General features: G+C 32.3%; 2 protein-coding genes across 2 annotated transcripts; both read right to left on the bottom strand.

The window, feature by feature from the left end:
• Positions 1-2,392: 2,392 nt before the first annotated feature.
• Positions 2,393-5,646, bottom strand: LOC21399024 (probable arabinosyltransferase ARAD1). The gene is made up of 3 exons (XM_010093217.2): positions 5,486-5,646; positions 3,948-5,286; positions 2,393-3,350 (listed from the first exon to the last, which is right to left on the bottom strand). The coding sequence occupies exons 2-3, from the start codon at positions 4,905-4,907 to the stop codon at positions 2,832-2,834; spliced, it is 1,479 nt and encodes a 492-aa protein (XP_010091519.1). The 5' UTR covers positions 4,908-5,286; positions 5,486-5,646; the 3' UTR covers positions 2,393-2,831.
• Positions 5,647-16,210: 10,564 nt separating this feature from the next.
• On the bottom strand, positions 16,211-17,503 carry LOC21399023 (gibberellin-regulated protein 6). Its single transcript, XM_024162445.1, has 4 exons — positions 17,348-17,503; positions 17,163-17,198; positions 17,022-17,055; positions 16,211-16,609 (listed from the first exon to the last, which is right to left on the bottom strand). Exons 1-4 carry the CDS (start codon positions 17,408-17,410, stop codon positions 16,428-16,430), a joined length of 315 nt encoding a protein of 104 aa, XP_024018213.1. The 5' UTR covers positions 17,411-17,503; the 3' UTR covers positions 16,211-16,427.
• Between the last annotated feature and the right edge of the window lie 3,288 nt (positions 17,504-20,791).

The raw sequence follows: 20,791 nt of genomic DNA, 5'->3' as shown, positions 1-20,791 counted from the left end.
GTTCCATTTAGCACAAGAAACCAAGACTGGAGTGTTTTTTTTTTTTTTTTTTTTTTTCTGGGTGCTGCATGGAGACGAGAGCTTGGAATTCTAAAGCTATCTAACTTAAAGCGGGAGTTTGTTCTTAAAGCTAGTGACTGTTTTTTTTTTTTTTTTTTAATTAATATGAAAAGGTTACTGCTAGTCTGTTCCTCACCCTTCATGCAATATCTATACTTTAACGGCTTTCTTTCTACAATTACTATAATACCAAAAAAAAAAAAAAAAAAAAAAAATGTAAGTTAGAAAAGGAAAAAAAAAGGGCCACCATCTAGTGCCTACTATTGTTTCTAGCAACACATTTCATAGTAGCTATCTAATGATAAACATCCATTTTGCAATTATCAAATGCTTAGTTACAAATATTTTTCTAGTATCAGTAACTTTCAATACAAGTAACACCACAATGTGAATCACTGAAGGAGTCATATTTTGGGCCTAGGGCAGCTGCCTCCACTGACCTAATTGGTAACTTTGTATTATAACCCTAAAATTATATATATATATATATATATATTTCTCTCTTCTTTTTTTTTTTTTTGCAATTTTCTTCTTACTTTGTCCCCACTGAAACTATTAATTTACAACATTTACACTTAAGTTTTAGAAAAAATTCCAATTATACTACTGAAATTTAACTTTTGAGTTTAATAATATACATATATTTCAAATTAAAAATACCAACTAAACTAAAAATAGACCACAATAATATGTAAATTCATAATATTTCGAACCAAAAATCACAAAAATTGAATTAAAATAATCATAACGTCATTTTAGTTGAAAGTTTTAATTTAATTCATGCCCTCACTGAACAAATTTTTTGGCTCCGCCACTGTATAATGTATTAGATTTTTTGGTGATGTATTGGATTTATGCCACGGTGGATATATTCACACCACAAAATTCTAGCTCACATACAATAGATGCAAGATTTATAGCCGTTTTCTTTCCTTCTTTTCACTTTTTTTTATGGGAAGAATATAACTTGATAAGCAAAACTAGCTGTATAGATTCTGCAAAGCCAAAACATAACCAAAAAAGCAATTTATCATATGTGTTTTGAGGATATGCTGAGTTACACGTCAGCAACATGATCTGACGTGGCAGGGGTTTGGTCTTTATTTGGTAAAAAAGAGCCTAATGCAAATGATGGAGATATGTGGGGGGAACCAAACCTAAAAGATACTTGGCTTCCCAAGGATAGCGTTCCAAAACCAACTTTTCATTCAAACCTGTCAGAAAGAGTCTTCTAAAACAGCCTTATATTGCTTCCATGGCAGGCTTATGATTGAGGTGAATCTGAAAGTTCCCTGCATGTTTTTTGTTGGGCCCTACCACCCTTATTGAATTTTGCTTTATTTATGCTTTTCTAGTCTTCCAAATCCCATAAAAGACATAAACTTGGCTTGTTCTCACAGGAATGGAACCACAAAACAAGAGGGAAACAAAGTTTTATCCATAGACAAAAACACGCACAAGACACAACAAAACTCATTCTCTCATCATTGCTTGAATGCACAAGAGTTATTGTACCTCTTAATTCTGTCATTCTGTCCCTCAAAAACACAAGAATGGGCCTTTTGGCTTATAGGGTATCACCTCTTCCTCTTCTTCTTTTTTGTGTTGTGGTTTTCGCTCTTCGACCGCAAAATGTGTCTGCCCTGAGAAGCAAAGATTTGGCCCTCAGATGGGACAAGGCCAAGTTACCATTTCTTGGTGATGTGCATTTCTTCAAGTCTGTTGCTCTAGAGGATTTGGAAAGGAAGCTGGATTTGGCGCCCGCACCTTCGATGACATTCGATCCAAATCAATCGAACAAGCGAAGAGTGCGAAGAGGGTCGGATCCAATTCACAACAGGTGCTGACATATCTAATGCAAGTTTAAATGGAGAGAAGAAAGAAAAGGAGTTTCAGGCAAAAGGAGGCTTGTTGTGGCTGTAGTTGATGCGTTAGAGCACTATGAAGGAGGCATGGCATTTCTCTGCTTCCTGATTGTTTCTTTAAAAAAGGGTTGGTTAGAGTTATATATAGTTTTTTTTAATTTTTTTTTTTTAAATTTTTAGTCAAAGGTTTTTGTTGAGCTGCTGAAAAAAAAAAAAAAATTCCATCTGTGAGCCTGGTGTTCATCATTATATATTGTATAAACTTTTAGGTCCTAACCAATAGCTGAATACTTTTGAGCATGATGAAGCTGGTCCTCACTTACAAATCATAGTTCTTTTCTTTTCTTCTCAGCAAATTGATGTTTTTTTTTTTTTTTTTTTTTTTTTTTTTTTTTTTTTTTTTTTGGTTTCTTTTTCCTCTTAAGAAAGAACTTGTCCGCTTTGTCTTACCTGTACTATGTCTGTTTTCCCATCTTTTGTTGTTATTTTGCATAGAAAGAGTGAACTCTAGAACAATTTGTCACCAGCTTGAAGGTTTTGCTTATTCAAACACATTTCTGATCAGAGTTCCAATTCTGTACTGCTTTAGCTTTTAAGGTGATAAAGGGGAATGTAAAGGCAGTTAATTGGTCCTTCATCCAACTTCCATATCAACTAAATCAGCAGAAACAAATAAATAAAAAAGAATTTAACAAAGAGAGATACAAAAAGGCTTAACAATGTAAACTAAATAGTACCACAAGTGGTCATGAATTCTTTGAAAAATCATATCAAAGCAAATCCATAATAGATCTCAACTTGGCTTGTATCTCTCTCTATATGCCTACCGTCAGCCAAAATGCTTGATGATATCCAAATGCCATGACTTCGAGAGATCTCATTGAGTCAAATCTTTTATGTGGGTGATTATACTAGTGTTCTTGGCCTAGATCTGTTGTATCTATTGTTCCTGTTACTATCGTACCGTATGGAAGAAACCTTACGGGAAACTGCCTCCCAAATCATATCTACAGCATCACCAGACTGGGATGGATACTGATATTCGAAGAGATGTGTGATTTCTTTTAACCTTTCCCACATCTTGGTCCACTTGTCTTGCTCAATTCCTCGAAGAAGATTCAATAGGTATCCCTTCTGAATAGCATCGGGTGCGGGAACGAATATGCAAAACTGTGTGTAGTCCAAGACATCTTCAAATGGTAGCTCAATGTCATCACTGATTATCACAGGAACACAGTGACTGGCAATGGCATCAAATAGCCTGTTCGAGGAAGGGGTGTCGCCAGCAATATGCAGGCAAAACTTTGAGGATGCCATTCCCTGGCCTGCCTGGTTGATACCATTCCCTCGAATGCTACCAAAATTAAAGTGTACATCTTTCTCATCCTTGAGAAGATAGAATAGTTCTTGGCGTATTACTCCTCCCTGAAAATAAAATTTAGTTCTTCTAGTGTATGGATGTCATCTGGTTTCTAGCACATTGTTGGCAGTGGAAAAGAAAGCAGCAAAGAGCAGCTTTTAACGAAAGAAACTCCAGCAAAAATGAATTATAAGACGTCAAAACCTTGAGAAAATTAACATATGGTGAATTATTGTGCAGCCATAATAATAACAGAAATAGAAGTTGTCTTTTCAACATATGATATTACACACTAAATTCTCAATTTTTATGCTTGTCCTACATTCATGTTTTTGGGATCAAGCACTATTAAATCAAAATGGTTTTGTTTCATCATCCAAATCTAATTTCATTCCTCATTTCTAAATCTTCCCAAGGTTATGACAAACAAATTGAAACTTAACTCCTAACATTCAATTGAGTACAGGATCAGATAATCACCACTAGTATCACCATAGATTCTTATCAACATCTTTCCCAAAACTATCAAGTGAAACAGGGCCATAGAGAAAAGTATGTGTAACAAATAAAGGCAAAAATAAAGACTTGTATTGGGATCCACAGTGCATTGAAAGAAAAACACTTGAATATTCATAATGCAAAAGAAAATCAAAGAAACTCACGTCTTTCCTGTATATTGCTCCCTTAAAGTAAGCCAATATAGGACGTTCCAGAAATGAGGCTGATTGATTGCTGCGAACAGTAGTGACTAGGTGCCTGTAAGGCGCAATTATATCCTTATCAAGATTTGCTATTTCAACTGGGTATCTTCCAAAATCTGCGAGAACAAACATAGCAGAACCCAACTTTCTTCTTGCGTCCAACATGCTATTTGGATGGTGAGCAACTATTACATGGTTTTTTCCATTATGTCTTTTCCATTCCTGGCGACTCGTCAAAAACTGCACCAATTGTTCCTGCAACCTCTTGTTCACACTAACTTTTTCCTTTCCACGAAGCTTAGAATGCCGGTTGTAACTCAAAGACGCGAAAAATGGCACAAAAATAATATCCGCCTGGCTCGAATTCTTCACCCTGATTGCAGTGCAAGGCCTGGAAATTTTCGGAACGTTCGATGACAGAAGATCAAGAGTGAGCCAATACTCAATACTATGCTGTAAATTCAGCCCGCCGGGATAAGCCGGGATCTGACTCGGGTCGTTCACACTTGGCCATGTTTGATTCCTCTTCCCCTTCCAACCCAATAATCCAAAGTGAAATTCGGGAGGCAAGTCATACATATACACTCTCAAGCGCGCCTGAGTTGGGTCACACGCCATCAGTTTCTGCCTTATGAAAGAACTTGCTTTCTTTGTCAAATTATTGGAAAGTGGAAAAGGTGGCTCTTTACTATTCGAGGGTCTTTCGGCAACAACTTGTGAAGTCTCAATATGCTCTTCTCCAACATTGGCGTTTGAGTAAAGTGAGGTGGTATTGACAAGAATTAGCTCAAACACTGATTTGGGTATCAAAGGAGCATTTCTGAATTGAAGAAGGAAAACCGAAGATAGGACTAAAAGGAACAAGGAAATGGTTATCAAATAGAAATGGAACCTTGAGGGAAGCCTGCTCTTTTCTGACATTGATAAATAAAACTAAGAGAAACCAAACTCTCTTTACTTTTGGCTACTTCAACAGATATAGCAAAAGGCTAAAAATATTTCTAGGTTATAGATTAAAGGGCAACATAAAAACCTATTAATGTACCTCCCCAAAATTGATAACAAAATCTGCATTCCTATTGAGTATTGAGAAACAATTCATGGTGGCTCTTTTACACAATGTCACCACTCCAACTTCCTAGAGAAATATAACAATCAATTCCAAAAGACATCCATATGGGTTATGATTTTCTGAAGATGCCGTACAAATAATCTTTGATTTTCTGGCAATCCGAAATCTATACAATAAAAAAGGCCCTCTCTTTACGAGTTAATCAATCCCCTAAGCAATTTGCAAAATCTGCAAAGAAATAAAACCAGAACACCCCAATGAAGTACGTCTTCCACAACATTAAGCCATGAAAAACAAATCCAGAAACTGTCTACGACAAGGAATGAACAAAACAAAGAACGATGAAAAACTGAAGAACAGGAAATTTCTCATCTGGGTTTTCAATAAAACGAACTGGGTAGAGACTAAAAACTTGGAAAAAGAGTACCTGAGAATGAGCTTAGAAAGCGATGCTGCAATGGCGTGCAGATATTCCCTTCAGAAATGCAGAGGGTGTACACAAAGTCTTTGGACTGAGTCACAACTTTACTCGTTTATTTTATTTTCAGCTTTCTCGTGGACTCTTTTTGGGTGAAAATTGTTGTATAATGTTTTTGCCTTTTGGTTGGCTGTATACGAAATGGAGAGCACAAGAAAAGAGAGAGAGACTTTGAGGCCCTTTCTCGTGTCCCTCTCTCTCTCTCTCTCTCTCTCTCTCTCTGTTTGGCTCTTGGGTCTTGCTACCGTGTGAGCTTCCTCACCTTAATGTAGTGTAACAATGAGCAACAAGAGTATTAGAGGACATTAGCACCATCCACCCACTAATAAAAAATAAGTCATGTTAATATTAAACAATATTATAGGATACTGATAATATTAAACAATATTATACGATACTAATAATATTAAGTATCACCCACTTATAAAAAGTAAGTCTCCTAATATAATACTCACAAATAAAATCTATTTTCTGTTAGTAATGAATTGATGTTACTTGACACTGATAATGTCTTTAAATATTTTTCATTAATATAAGACTCACAAATGAGTCTAATCTATATGAGTTGTGATACTCAACATCACTTATGACTCGCAATTAAGTCCCGCAAAATGTGGATCCGCATATGTGACTAAATTATATTGGGTATGGTGCTGTTCTAAAAATGAGGACTTTGAAGTTTTCAATAAACATGGTTGCTTACTATAATTTCACCATTTATTTGACTCTCACATTTAAACTTTGCAGCATTTTTAATGCAATATTATAACTAATGTATTAATTACAAAGTTAACATTTGAGTATAAAAAATAGTCTTCAATTAAATGCTATTTATTATGTTAAATATCTCATACTATATTTTGTGACAAATTTCTCATTAAAGTATAGCATATGAAAAATTTGACATTTAATTGTTATTAGTTGATATATTTACCTTTTCATACAATCATTGCAACCTTTATATTTTCTAATTATTTTAAAAATAAAAGTTTACTTTTACAACTTTTAAAACTTAATAATCATATCAAAAAGTAAATTTAACATTTCAAATAGCTTTATACACCAGAGAAAAAAATAAATATAACATACTATATCATACGTTTTGCTGTTAAATTTACAAACAATATTAACATTTACATTAGAGATGGTCTTAGAGAATTCTTCAGTCAGTCTAAAAAAATGTCAAAAACAAATCGAATAGGGATAAAATTGACCAAACACTGATTGAAAGAAAATGAGAAGAAAAAACTGTGTTTTTCCTATAATTTTAAGGGAATCTTTACGGTGGAGTAAGCTATTTTACTCTATTGGTAGGATAATTATTTTTAACTATTGAATTAATTTTTTAATGGTTAAATCTATGCATGCCCGTATTAAAATTTTACATCACGCCATACAAAATTGTTATTCTTGCGTATCTAGATGTTGAAACATTAATCTAACAGTAAAAATACACTCCCCAGCATTAGAGTAAAATAGCTTGCTAAAGTAGAAAAAATGGAGGCTGATTCTGTTCAGCTCCACAATTTCAAATTAACCACTAATTACCAATAAATCACGATTAAGTTGCTTTGTGATAGCATGATTCGGTCAATCAAACTATGCACCTCTTCAGGCGGTTTCAATTGGTCTGATATTTTTTTTTCTTGAACGTCTAGGATGAGTCAATTTTTTTTATTATAATATGATTTGATATTTAGAGAGACTTTTTTTTGTTAAGTTTTTTATTTATTACATCCGTATAAAATCACATAAAAATTTAAAAAATATGTAAATTTAACAATTAAAAAATCTAACATACTAGTACCAGAAAATCCCCCCATTTACGGACGCACACTAGAATTTATGGACGTGAGTACATAGGACGTCCCTCCCTTCAAATGATATGGTCCTTAACAGGCCTATATATGTTGTAGTATATATGAATGGGTCCTCCCCTGTGATTCTGTGAAGAAAAGAGTTGGGGGATGAAAACAACTTTTGCTAAATTAATTTGGAGTTTGGACCACATCATACCAAATTAATCCAAAGGTCAATTATTAGAGGGATTGGGGGATTGCTTGATGTATACTACTCATTAATGACAGTGAAGTTACAATTCTCTACGTCTCAAGCTTTATTAATTAGTTGCCATCTTTTATGAAAATGAAGAAGATTATCATTAGTTTTTTTTTTATGATATTTTAGTCACCGTTGATGTGACAATTAATTTAATTTTTCCTTTTGTAAGATTTATTTGTTGCCTTTATAACTTTTTTTTTCCTTTGGGAAACTTTACATGGTATCTCCTATTTGTGACCGAGCAAATATTTTTAACTATTAGATTAATGAGATGTTTGTTTCAAGAGTTCGTTTTTAGTTTTAAATTATGATTCTTGATTATCTACAATATTTTTCTCTCATAAAAAATTTAAATTTCAAAAATTAGAATCATTAATTATAGTTCTGAACTCATGAACCAAACGTCTCATTACTATTTAACAGTCATATCAGGCTCATATTAAAAATTTACAACGCACCATACAGAATTGTTTTTGCTGCAGATCTGATCGTTAAAAAATTAATATAACAGTAAAAACACTTACTCTATCAACGGATCGCAATTTTAAAATGTACCGTGAAAAAACGTTTTTTTTTTCGCTTGAAAATGTTGCCTTTTTTAACTTGAAAATAGGGAATTGAAACTCCACTCTTTACTGCTGAATGTATGTATGAATCATGATATGTTTCAAAGACTGTACAGTTAATATTCCCATTTCTATGTTCTTTTCACCGATTCGAGTTTAGAATTCAAATTTTGTTACAGTAAAAAACTCTCAGAAACAGTCATATTAAACTTTTTTGCTATAGTCTAAAGGGCCGTTTAGTTCGCTGATTTGAGTTTTTAATTCAAGTTGAGATGTGAGTTTATGTGAGAACTTTTTACTGTAGCAAAAAAATTATATGTGATTGCTTCTGAGAGCATTTTACTGTAACAAAACTCAAATTTTAAACTCGAATCGGTGAAATGAACGGGTTTTAAAGCTCTCACATAAAGTTATATCTCAACTCGAATTAAAAACTCAAATCAACGAACTAAAATAGCAAGAATAAAATTATAAAATATGTTATCCGAGAGAGGAAAAAAATAGATAAATAAAGATGAATTCTATCTTAACAAATGTTCACTTTACACTCAAAACAATAAGACCTTCATGTTTGAAAATAAAGAAATAATTACTCAAAAAATAACCTACTGGGAGGATTATATTTTTAAACCGTTGAATTTGTACCAAGAATGATTAGTTTTATGCAATTTTTTTATTTTAATTTGATTTTGATGAGATTTAATGTTTTGAAACATAGATTATCCATACAAATACCTAGTAGAAAGCTCCTTTTAATTTTAGGGTGCGTTTGGAATTAGTTCCAAAATGATTCTGATTTTTGCATGAAACTGAAAATGAAAACGTTTTCAATCTCAGACAAAAATGCGTTTGGTAGTTTTATTAAGAGATTATTTTTAGTATAAGAAAAAACTGAAACTCCATTTGGTTATATAATTTTTATTTTTAATTTTTTTAAGTCTACGGTCGTCAATATAGCATATTAGAGGAAGCCAACCATACAGTAATTTTAAGAGCAATTCGTTAGTCTATTTAAGCCCAAAGAAAAGGCATCAACCCAAAAAAAAAAAAGACTTAAATTTATTTTCAATTTTTAAGTCATTTTACACTAAACTAAAAACCTTTATTGTTTTCATTTTTTCACATTTTTTCCTCCAAACACGTTTTCCTCCAAAATAAAAAAAATAATAAGCGATTTAAATTCATTTTCAATTTTTAAGTTATTTTACACTAAACTGAAAACCGTTTTTATTTTTATTTTTTCATCATTTTTCCTCCAAACACGTTTTCCTCCTCAATCTTTACTTTTTGTCTTGCAAAACGTAAAAAATGAAAACAGACCAAATTCACCCAATGATCATCATCAATCAAAAGAAGTTTAGGGGGACTAATCATGAATAGACTTCACTTGGTAGCTTTTTTTTTTTTTTTTTTTTGATTTTTTCTGTAGACTAAACCTATTAATAGTGTAATTTTTAACTATTAAGTTAAATTAAATCACATCAAATTAAAAATATATATAAAATATATAATTTTAATATAATTTGACGGCTAAAAGGAGCTTGACATTAGGAAAAAAGCGAATGCCTATTTTGAAACTAGAAAAAAGGATAATTGATTTGCCACGGATAGATACTGGAAATTTGGTTCCTACAAAATCAATCAAATAAGAAAATTATGAGCGTGCAGATAGAGACATTATTGCGTGCGGTAGATTTAAACCCACCAAAAAAGCGAAGATAGAAAAAATGAATTTGGTAGATTATAACAATCATGATCTATAACTGCCTTTTCCATTATCAAGAAATTCAATTCGGTGAAAAAAATAGGTTCAACTAATTCACATGAAGTGTTTAACACATTTTTGTTGGGTCATGCAAAGGGTGAAAATACATTTCACCAATAAAAATGACAAGGAATAAATATTTTTATGTGGAAGCTGTCTTTTCCTCACTTTCTAATAAACTAACAATCCATGCATAACAAGGAAGTCAGAACCAATCAGTCAAACTTTTATATAAGAAACTTAACTGGATAATTTATAGTCAAAAATCTATTTTGAATGACTTAGGTCTCGTTCGTTTCGTGGATTTAAATTTTCAATTCGAGTTAAGATTTAATATTTTCTGAGAACTTTTAACTGTAGTAGAAAAAATTAAATGCGACATTTTCTGAGAGCTTTTAATTATAAAAACTTAGAACTAAAAACTCGAATCGGTGAAATGAACGAGACCTTAACAATGATGTTTTTTATGGCTTGTTTGGTTCATGTGTTTAAGTCAATAATTTTGATTTTAAATTCAAATTTTGTGAGAAAATTTGTAACTTTTTTTATTCAAATTTTTTGTGAGAGAGCATAATCAAAATTATGTTCAAGTCCTCAAACTAAATGAGCCCTTAGATTTGAATGATAAATCAAGAAAAAAATTCTTACTCATACACTTTTAAAAGATATTTGTCTCATTTCCCTTAAATTAAGAGAAATCTTGACATATATCCTTTAAAAGTGCATATGTCTTGATTTTTACCTCTAACTTTTAATTGATGCCCTTAACTATATTAACAAAAGAGTACTAATTAAGAACAATGAGTAAAAATTTAATACCACACACTTTTAAAGATAGATTCAATAATTTTCTCATAAAGAGTAAAAATCCTAGTACGATGAAAAAGAATTAGAAACTCCATAAATTCTGTCGATGTTCCATTATCTTTAAGGAAAAGTTAGACATATAACAATATTTTGCTAGTCATGCTAAAATATTAAAAAACATTTAAAATATTTTAAAAATAAAAAATAATATCATTAAAATAATTATTATATAACTTTGTATAAAAACGTGAATTGAATACCATTCAAATTCACTCTCATAAAGTTGTCGTGTTATGTAATTTTTGAAGGGTGTGGAATTGTGGATGAGCTGTTGGTTTTCAAAATTAGAACTGACCAACTCTCATTAGATTCTTAGAATGCCTTATAGAAACAGAATAAGTAGATTTTTTTAGCAAGGTAAAAAGAAAATTCTTGATGTTAACGGTTAGATTTTTATTAAAGTTTTATGTACGATTCATTTGATGCGATGCAATAGTTTAGAGTCGTATATAAATTGGTGGTAGTGTAATTTTTTTTAACCTATCATAGAACTCCTTTAAAATTATATAAAAAAAAAATTGTAGCAAAAAATTAATGAAAACTAATAGTATATTAACCTCCACCTATAGTCTTGACCTCTAGACTTTTGAATCTCCTTACTCTCAAATAGAATATAAAAAAAAGAGAGTTTCTTGATTGAAAAAAAAAAAAACTGCCGGTAGTTCTCTATTTTTTAACCGTTATATTTGTATTAAAACTGTATGTTCTACATATAATTTTAATTTGTTGTGATTTTGATAAGATTTAACAGTCATAATTGATCTTATGGGTAAGCCAGCTTACCGAAGAAGGTCTTTGTTAGACTTCTACATTTTTATTAAATTTTGTTAGTTATTTAGACTTGATTTTAATGTAATTTTATCATAAATACAAGAGAAAATTTCAAGTTTAATTATTATTTTTTCCAATTCTATTATTTATGTCACTATACAAAATTTTAATATTTGCAGGTTATGAAAAAATAACCTACAGATTATGAAAAATATTCAGGTTAAAAAAAATAACTTGCAGATTATGAAAGATAATTTGTAGGTTATTAAAAAATAACTTACATGATATTAGTAGTATGAGATAAATTTACAATAATAACAGAATAAAATAGTGTTATTTTGATTATGACATTTTTTATTTTCTCTCTAAATACAAACAATTTCGTAGCAAGATTGTTCTTGGGTGTAGCACCTTCTAGGCCCAACAAAAGAGTTAGTGATAACAGGTAGCCCTTTTTGATTCCGGGTGTACATTGGGCTGTATACTACATTTTAAAGAGAGAAGGAAGGAAATAGGCCGAATTAAGAGGAGAATTAAAATTAATAGGTTAAGGTTTAAATAATGTTAGTATATAGGTCATTTAAGTGCAAATTCAGATTTATATATCCACCTATCTCGACCATGTTCGGCCTTGTCCACGCAATCTAGCTCATGGGCACACCTATGCCAACTTTCCGCGGACATAGGCAGTCTATCCGCGCTACATCACTCTTACAACTCTGAATATCTCACCCATCAGTTGCTCGGCTGTCCATGCCCGTGCGTGGCCCATGCGTGTCTGAGATCCGTGCCCATCCACGTCCAATGCCGCCTGCCTCCCTCAGGCATCATGTTGTCATCACGTGCCCATGACTAAGTACGCCTTGTCTTGCCTTGTTCGCATGCTAGGCCCGCGCCTATGCCATCCTCGCATGTTGTCATGCTCAGTCGCCCAAGTGCCATGCTATGCTTTGGCTCGCCTATGCTTGGTCACCACCAACTTGACTAAAAATACCTCCGTCTCGAGTATAGTAACACTGCTCTTAATTAAGTACAACATATTCACACTTTTTATTTTTTCTTTCTCGTGCCAAAACAAATCTTAATACTCATTCTCTTCTCTTTCCTCCCTCTCTCTCTCTCTTTAAAAAACCAATCCATGCTTTCTCTCTCTCTCATCTTACTCTCTCACTCTCTCTCTTCCCTTCTCTCTCTTCAACTACTAATATGTACCACGATGCCTCATGATTGTGATTCCTCGCAACGGCGATCGACGACTGATGGTCTCGCAACGATGAAAAGTATCGAGTTTGTCTTCTCCGATGTACGGGTTCGCCTTCTCCGTCAGCGATTCTATCATCCCTAGCCGCTGCGCTGTCGATCCTACCACTCGTCGTTCACTTCGACCGTGCCATCTCTCGTGACAAAGATTGTTCCGATGAGAGAGCGTCTAGATCTTCAACGGCGAGAAGCCTCGTCGCAGGTTGAAGAGAGAGTTAGAAAGAGGTCGATGGAGGAGATATCAGAGAGAGACGAGAGAACCAGAGGAGAGAGAGAGAGAGAGAGAGAGTGGGGGAAAGAAAAGGTCGTCAGAAGGAGGGGAGTTCAGGAGAGAGAGAGAGAGAGAGAGAGAGAGAGAGAGAGAGATTGACAGGGAGAGACCGGAGAGAGAGAAGACGAATACTAGAGAGAGAAAGAGAGAAGAGAGAATATTCAACATAAAAGGAAAAAATAATAAAAAAGCTGACACTTATATTACACCTGCCTCCGGCCATAACCCGACAAGTTATGATCCATAACCTGACAAGTTACACTTACCGCCGACCATAACTTGACATGTTATGATCCATAACTTGACAGATTACACCGACCGTTGGTCGGTCTCCGGCTGGCTGCCGACCATAACCTAATAAGTTATTATCCATAACTTGACAGATTACACCGGCTGCGGGCCATAATCTATTGGGTTATGATCTATAACTTGACAGATTACACCGGCCCCGACCATAGTCTATCAAGTTATGATCCACAATCTAATAGATTACGCTGGTCATGGGTTGCCGGCGCCGGCTATAGTTTATCAGGTTATGATCCATAACATGACTAATTATGTCGGCCTCCAGTCATTGGCACCAGTCATAGTCTGACAAGTTATGATCCATAGAAGAAAATGGTGAATTTGAAAATGAAAAATACAAAATACAAAATGGCCTATTAATTTTTATAAGTTGGTAAATTAGTCAATTTACCTCCATAACTTTTAAATTTTAGCCTATTTCCTACAATTCCCCATTTTTAAATCTAGTTTTTTCTTGCTTTTTTCTTTTTTGAAGAAAAGAAATCTAGTTTTTCTTTTTTCCTTTTTAATATGAAAAAATAATGATTAAAATTTTCGGAAAATTGATATATTTGAGTTCCAACTCTCTAAAATATGGGATTGCAATATTCTCTGCCAGGTTGGGAATGCATAGGGATCCACTCAAATAGGGCAGGGACGAAGCACGAATGAAGAGTGTTGTTCTTGAATTGGGGTGGGAAGGAGACGGGGAAAGCAGTTCTCGCCCCTCCTCTGCCTAATAAATATATATATGTTGTAAATATCTTTTTAGTGCTTTAGTTCACACATTTTTTTTTTTAATGTTTTATGAGACCTTATGCAGTTGTACTAGATGAGAAATGTGGTAGGTCTAGAGAATACCAAACAAGAAATTTCTGATCCTAATCCCGATCCGTTTTTTCTCAGGTGAGTAGGGATGGATGAGGATAGAGATGATTTTTGGGGGTACGAATGGGGATGGGAAACCGTTCCTTAGAACCCACACATCCTGTTGTCATCTCTGTCTAGAAGCGGTATTCCTCTAATTTACCCCATTTTTGGGCTAAACTTATACGTGAGAAAGGAGACAATTTGTGTTTCAGTTACATTATGGACTAACACGGTGTCTACTAACCAATATTAAGGCCGAAAAGAGAGAAAAAATTGTTGAACGTCTCATTAGAGTGTATAAATATGAATTTTTACTCTTTATTTTTAATTAATATTCTTTTAATTAATATAATTATTTGACTAAAAAAGATATTAATTAAGAGTAGAAAGTAAAAATTCAAACACTCAAGGAAGTATATATCTCCTTTGGCCAAAAGTAAGTGTCCAAAAATGGCCGAGGAAAGCCTACTCCTAAGCATAAACATCGGCCAAATCCTGACTACACCAACAGACAGTAAAGATTTGACGCAGTATGAGGGACGTGCCTAATAAGTTTATTTTTACTTTTATACCTTTTTTTTTTTTGTAAGTTTGATTCAAAATTATAAGTATTGTTGACAATGTTTTCTAATTATTCGTTCTAGTTGTTTTTTATTATGAGAATACACAAATAAAAATGTAAAATTAAAATATAATTTAAGTTAAACTTGAACATGTATAGTCATTTAACTAACCTATAATTATTTTAAACTGAAAATAAGATCATAAACTTTTATAATAGTAGTGTAGGCATGTATTAGAAAAAAAAATGAAATTATATATAAAAAACAATATTGATTGAATAAAAATCAACAAAAAAAGGTTGACTAAACAAATGCATGTTCTCATGTACATATAGTATAGAGTAAAAAGATTTACAAGTTCAAATATCCGTGGAAATGAAAAAGAATAAATTCTAAAAAAAAATAAAAGCAAGCAAAATATTTGAATAGGGGTATCTTTGAGAAAAATAATATAAATTAGGGAAAAAAAGGTTTTAATGAGAAAGGTCTAAAAACACAGGATTTTTCTTCAAAAAAAAAAAAAAAAAAATCCAAGGTAGCTATCAAAAAGTTGAAGTGCAAAAAAAAGTGTAAAGCTATCATTCTCTCTCGTTTAAAAGATAAAATTAAGGAAAAAATATTTTGATACAATGGGTGCGTTTAGAACTCGTACCAAAATGATTTTATTTTTGTATGAAAATGAAAATGAAAACGTTTTCAATCTCAGACAGAAATTATTTTTAAAAATACATTTCGTAGTTTTGTCAAGAGATTGTTTTCAGTATAAAAAAACCAATTAATGTCTATTTCTCTGCTCGAGAGAGGAGAAAACGAAAATAAAAAATGAAAAATGATTAAAAGTCATTTTTCATTTCTCTCTCATTTTACACTAAAAGAAAATATCGTTTTCATTTTCATTTTTATCTTTAATTGTGCCAAATGCCATTTTAAAATCGTTTTCATTTTTGTTTCTCTTAAAATGTGAAAAATAAAAATAAGAACAATTCCAAACTCGACAATATTTCTAAAAAAAAAAAAAGGAAAAAAGTGCAAATCAGATTTATTAGCTAAATTTAAGATGAATGTTATGTGTGTGTAGAAATGAGATTTAAGTGTCAGTATATGTATATACATATATATAGTTTGGTTTAATTATGATTATCTCACTTAGATCGCAAAATTTGTTTCATGATATTGCTAGTAATTTGTGTAAAAGTGTGAGGCGTGAGAAGATAAATAAGTCAAATGGATTAAATTTAAACCATTAGACTTAAGCCAAGTGAAAAGTAGCATTGGATTCGTGAGGTAATAGTTTTGTCCCGTTGAAAATTGTATAGAGAGGTAATCCTTTTGCACTCCAAAGACATTGAATAGTTTCTTTCCGCTTAAGCATCATTTTAAGCCGACCCATTTGCATGACATAAATAGGATACCTTATATATTAGTTGAGTACAATCTCCAATTTTCTTCAAAAACTTAGGCCACAAAAGGGGAGACAAAAAAAAAAAAAAAAACAAATAGGATATGCCAGATAAAGCAAATAATAAGATTAACACTTAGTGTTAATTAATGGTAAATTAGGATAAAACCCCAGTATTAATAGGAATATATATATATATATATATATAGTAGTTCAAGGGCATTTTGGTCCTCCTCTCTTGGTCTTCCAGTTGTTGTAGCAGGGGCACACAGCTTTGTTGCCATAAAAGCCAGGAGGAACACAAAGGCACTTGTTGCAGCATTTTTGGCAGAAGAACATGCATGGCTTGTGGTATTGTGTCTTGCTGCATCTCCTTGTGCATTCTGATGGGCATTCTGTTCCACCCAATTCCAAAAAAAAAAAAAAAAAAAAATCAAATATTAAATAATAAGTAACTAGAAACATTTCAATCATGCCCGATTTTCATTTTTTGAAAAAAAAAAAAAATAAATAATAACGGTACATTAGTGTAACAAATTATGTACATCATTTTGTTGTCACATAAAAAGTGGTATATTAGTGGTCGTAGACCAGCCTAGCGGAAAATGCACACCCCACTGTAACCGGAGGTGTGAAGTTCAAAGCTCCCGCTCTCGTGTTTTAATCACGCATGGTGAATTGTAATAATTGCTAAGAAAAGCAGCAATTGACTGACAATTAAGGCACATATGGTGCAAAACAGGATTAATTGAGTAACTAGAGAGACAATTAAGGGCTTGATGAAGTGATAGAATAATGATTACTTACGGTAGCTCTTAAGACTTCCAGGTCCATATTTCCCCTGTTGACGAAAGATAGTACTTAAAAATCAGATAAATTAGATGATTGATCAACACATAAGAAATTCACTCTCACTTGTGTGTACAGAAAAAGAAACAAAGAACTTACACTCTCTAGATGGTATTCTGCTTCTTTTGCCCAAACCTATAAAGAAGCAAACTTGATTAGCTCATCAAGAAGAGACTAGCCATGGCTAAATTCAGACACTATATACTAGGAGGGAAAAAAAAAAAGGCGATTTTTTTCGATGTCGAATTTTCGGCGGTAAAAACGGATTGGAGGAGAAAACTTGCCTGAGTCGCAACCATGGAAATGGCAAGGAGTGCTAGAAGCATAACACAGAGAAGCTTAGCCATAGTTATTGCTAGCAAGCAAACCCAACTCTTAATTTAGAGAGAGAGAGAGAGAGAGAGAGAGAGAGATAAGAGGATTTGTTTTAGTTGGCTGTGTGTAGCTTGGGGCTTGATTCAAGAGTGCAAAGACAATGTCAGCTATAAATATATGTTTCTTAGAGTATGTGCTGTGGACAACATGGAATCATTGAGGTATCGTTTATTTCACCGATTCGAGTTTTCAGTTTTAGATTTTTACAGTAAAAAACTCTCAGAAAATGTCACATCTAACTTTTTCTGCTACAGTAAAAAATTCTCAGAAAATGTCACATCTCAACTCGAATTGAAAACTTAAATTTGCAAAATGAACGAGGCCTGAGTAGTCTATTTACCATGTACTAGTTTCAGGAAAAAGTAGGGGGCCATGATCCATGTTGAGATCATTTTCCCAAAATGTCCTTTTATATAACTTATGGTGTTAACATTGCATTAGTGTTCTTAGAACTTGTTAGCTTTGGTAATATGGTCTCAGAGCATTTAATTTTGATAAATAATATTTTGATTTTAAAAATATGGGACAAAAATTGTATAAGATTTTTACACAAGTACACCCAAAACTCTTCATTATTAATTAGATTGTATTGTCAATGATTATAAAATTTAAGGTCCTAAATGTCCATATCAAAAGCTTAGAATGTAACATACAAATGACGATAAGTTCAATATGTATCAGTTAATTTATCCATTTAATGAGACCCACTTTATATAAATAGTGGAATTTTAATCTCATAAAGAATAATAAGCGTGCTCTAATTAAATTCAACTGACACAAATCAGATAAGATACTATTGGATGGAATCCAAGTAAATTAGACAATCTGGTGGATAAAGAATTGGAACATCCAATAAAAACCGAGCTCATTAATTGAAATTATATACTAATTTATAATACGGTATTTACATATACTTTTTTTTTTGGTTCAAATATGTTCTTTATTTATGAAAAAAAAAAAAAAAAATGAACACAAAACATTATGTTACCTATTTATTAGACGCCTTAACAAAACAAATATATATATTTTTTAGCTAATCAACTTAACTAAACAAAATTACCCCCTAAAAAAATCAAACTTGATATTCTGTTATCTCAAATCAAAACAAGTTCTAAATCTTTTTTTTTCTTTCAAATCGATTAATGCAACTGATTCAATCATATTCTATATATGACTAGATCGTTTGATGTTAATAGATGATTGGATTTGTAAGTGTACATACAAATGTTAAATTGAATAATAAATAGTGACAAAACAGACCCTTGATAGAAACCACGTACAACAAATCTATGTTCACAAAAATAACAAAATTGAATGGGCTCACCAGTATTTTACCAAAGATACCACGAACTATACAAGTGCTGCTAGTAACATGGGTAGTTGTAGCTTGTAGGGCCCAAATAAACAGAAAAAGGTTGGCATGTGACATCAAACTTTTCAATCTTTCAATTCCAAAAACCAAAAGGGCAAATTTAAAAAAAAAAAAAAAAAAAAAAAAAACCAAAAGGGAAAAAAAACCCCCTCATCCAAAAAAAAAAAAAAAAATACAAGATTTATATAGTAGGACTTCAAAAGATTAGTAGGTTTCTGATCTTCAGTCGTCGAATTTATATCATAAATTGGCTATTTCACTATTTTTTTTTTCATTTTAATGTGATTTAATTAGATTTAAAGATTAAAAACGTGTACTACGAGCGTGAGACCGGACCCAGTAAAATCTCAAAAGACAAAATATAATACTTATAGGAAGTTCCACAAACACACGAAAACTTTACTATAAAAAAAAAAAGAGTGCACAAAAACAAAACTCACATATATAAATGCTTCAAAACAAGTGCCACACAGTTGGAGCATGAAGTCCAAGGGATGTGACAAAATCCTTTGAGGACTAAGCAAAGAAAATTTATGGAGCAGTAGGGAATATGGACAAATTAATGGGAAAGCAAAATAATGGAATGTGATAATTGATTGAGGACTTTGGGCATTGCCATGTGCCTTCTATGCCCTCAACATGTGCTTAAAAAAAAGAGCACCAAGCTCAGTTCCAAAGTCTTCGCTGTAACCCATCCCTTCTTGTCTATCTTGTACGTGTTTTTTTACTCATCACATGTTATATATATAACTAGGTAATACCGTCTTATAACTCCATCAGAAACATAGTAAATTAAACTCAGTTAACACGTATAGCTCGTAAAAAGTGAAAAATTAGAGTGCACAAGAATTTGAAATTAAAATCTCCGAGAATTTGAATTTGAATTTAATTCATCTCAAATCTTGACATATTTTTCTCTTTCTCCCATGTTTATACCGTAAGCTATTAGCAGGCGGGCCCTTTGATTGTATATGTTTCATGTAACATATGATTTAGAAGGAGAGTTGGTTTTGAGTTGTACTTCAACATTATTTGATTTCCTTAATACTTCTCTAGAAAAGGCCATCTATATCAAGCAAGAATTACATAATAGAAGAAGTGAGCTCGCTATGACAAAAGATTATCTATGCCCTAAATATAACCAGCTTTATATGATAGGAGGTTTTACGATAAATCTTGAAAAAAAAAAACAACTATTAGTAATTCTTATTTTTAATTATAGATCTTAATCAGAAATTGTCTATTCTTATTTAATGTGATTTTGATTAGATTTAACGGTCAGAAACACACTCCCGATAAGAGAACCCTCATCTATATAGATATAGTACTATGATGCTCTAAACAACAAGGTACGTATATCATCGAGGTTGGTCGTTAGCTCACGTGATTGGTTTTATATTTCTAAGTGAAATAGGGGGAAATAGTAGGAAATATGCCAATATGAAAAGCTTAAGAAAGTATATAGGCCAACTTTTAGTTATAGAAATTAATATGCCATAACTTGTTAAGTTATGGTTCATAACCAGATAAGTTATAGACAAACTTGTCAAGTCATGGTTCATAGTCAGACAAGTTATGGACAAAAACCGTAAATTATGAACAATAACTTGTTAAGTTATGGTTCATAATCAGACAAGTTATGAACAAAAACAGTAATTTGGTCTATTTATTAACTTATGTAAACTATTGACTTATTAATTTTAATTCATATCAAGTCTTGGCCTATTTTCCTCTTTCTCCTGGTGAAATAGTTGGCATGTGCATTTGGTAGTAGGCCCAATGGAGTGCCTCCAATATGTGTCCTCTTTGATCAAATCTTCATGAGTACTACCCGGGTTTCATGCAAATCATGACTAGAAAAGTAACTTGTGATTTTTCGAATACAAAGATTAAGGTTTATTGATATATTTATTAAAAGATTACCAAAAAAAAAAAGTTTTCCTTGTAAAACTATATTATAGGCACAGTAATTTGCATATAA

Source organism: Morus notabilis, unplaced genomic scaffold (assembly GCF_000414095.1).
Source record: "Morus notabilis unplaced genomic scaffold, ASM41409v2 Scaffold226, whole genome shotgun sequence".
NCBI classification, from domain to species: domain Eukaryota; kingdom Viridiplantae; phylum Streptophyta; class Magnoliopsida; order Rosales; family Moraceae; genus Morus; species Morus notabilis.
This window is presented reverse-complemented; position numbering and strand designations above follow the sequence as displayed.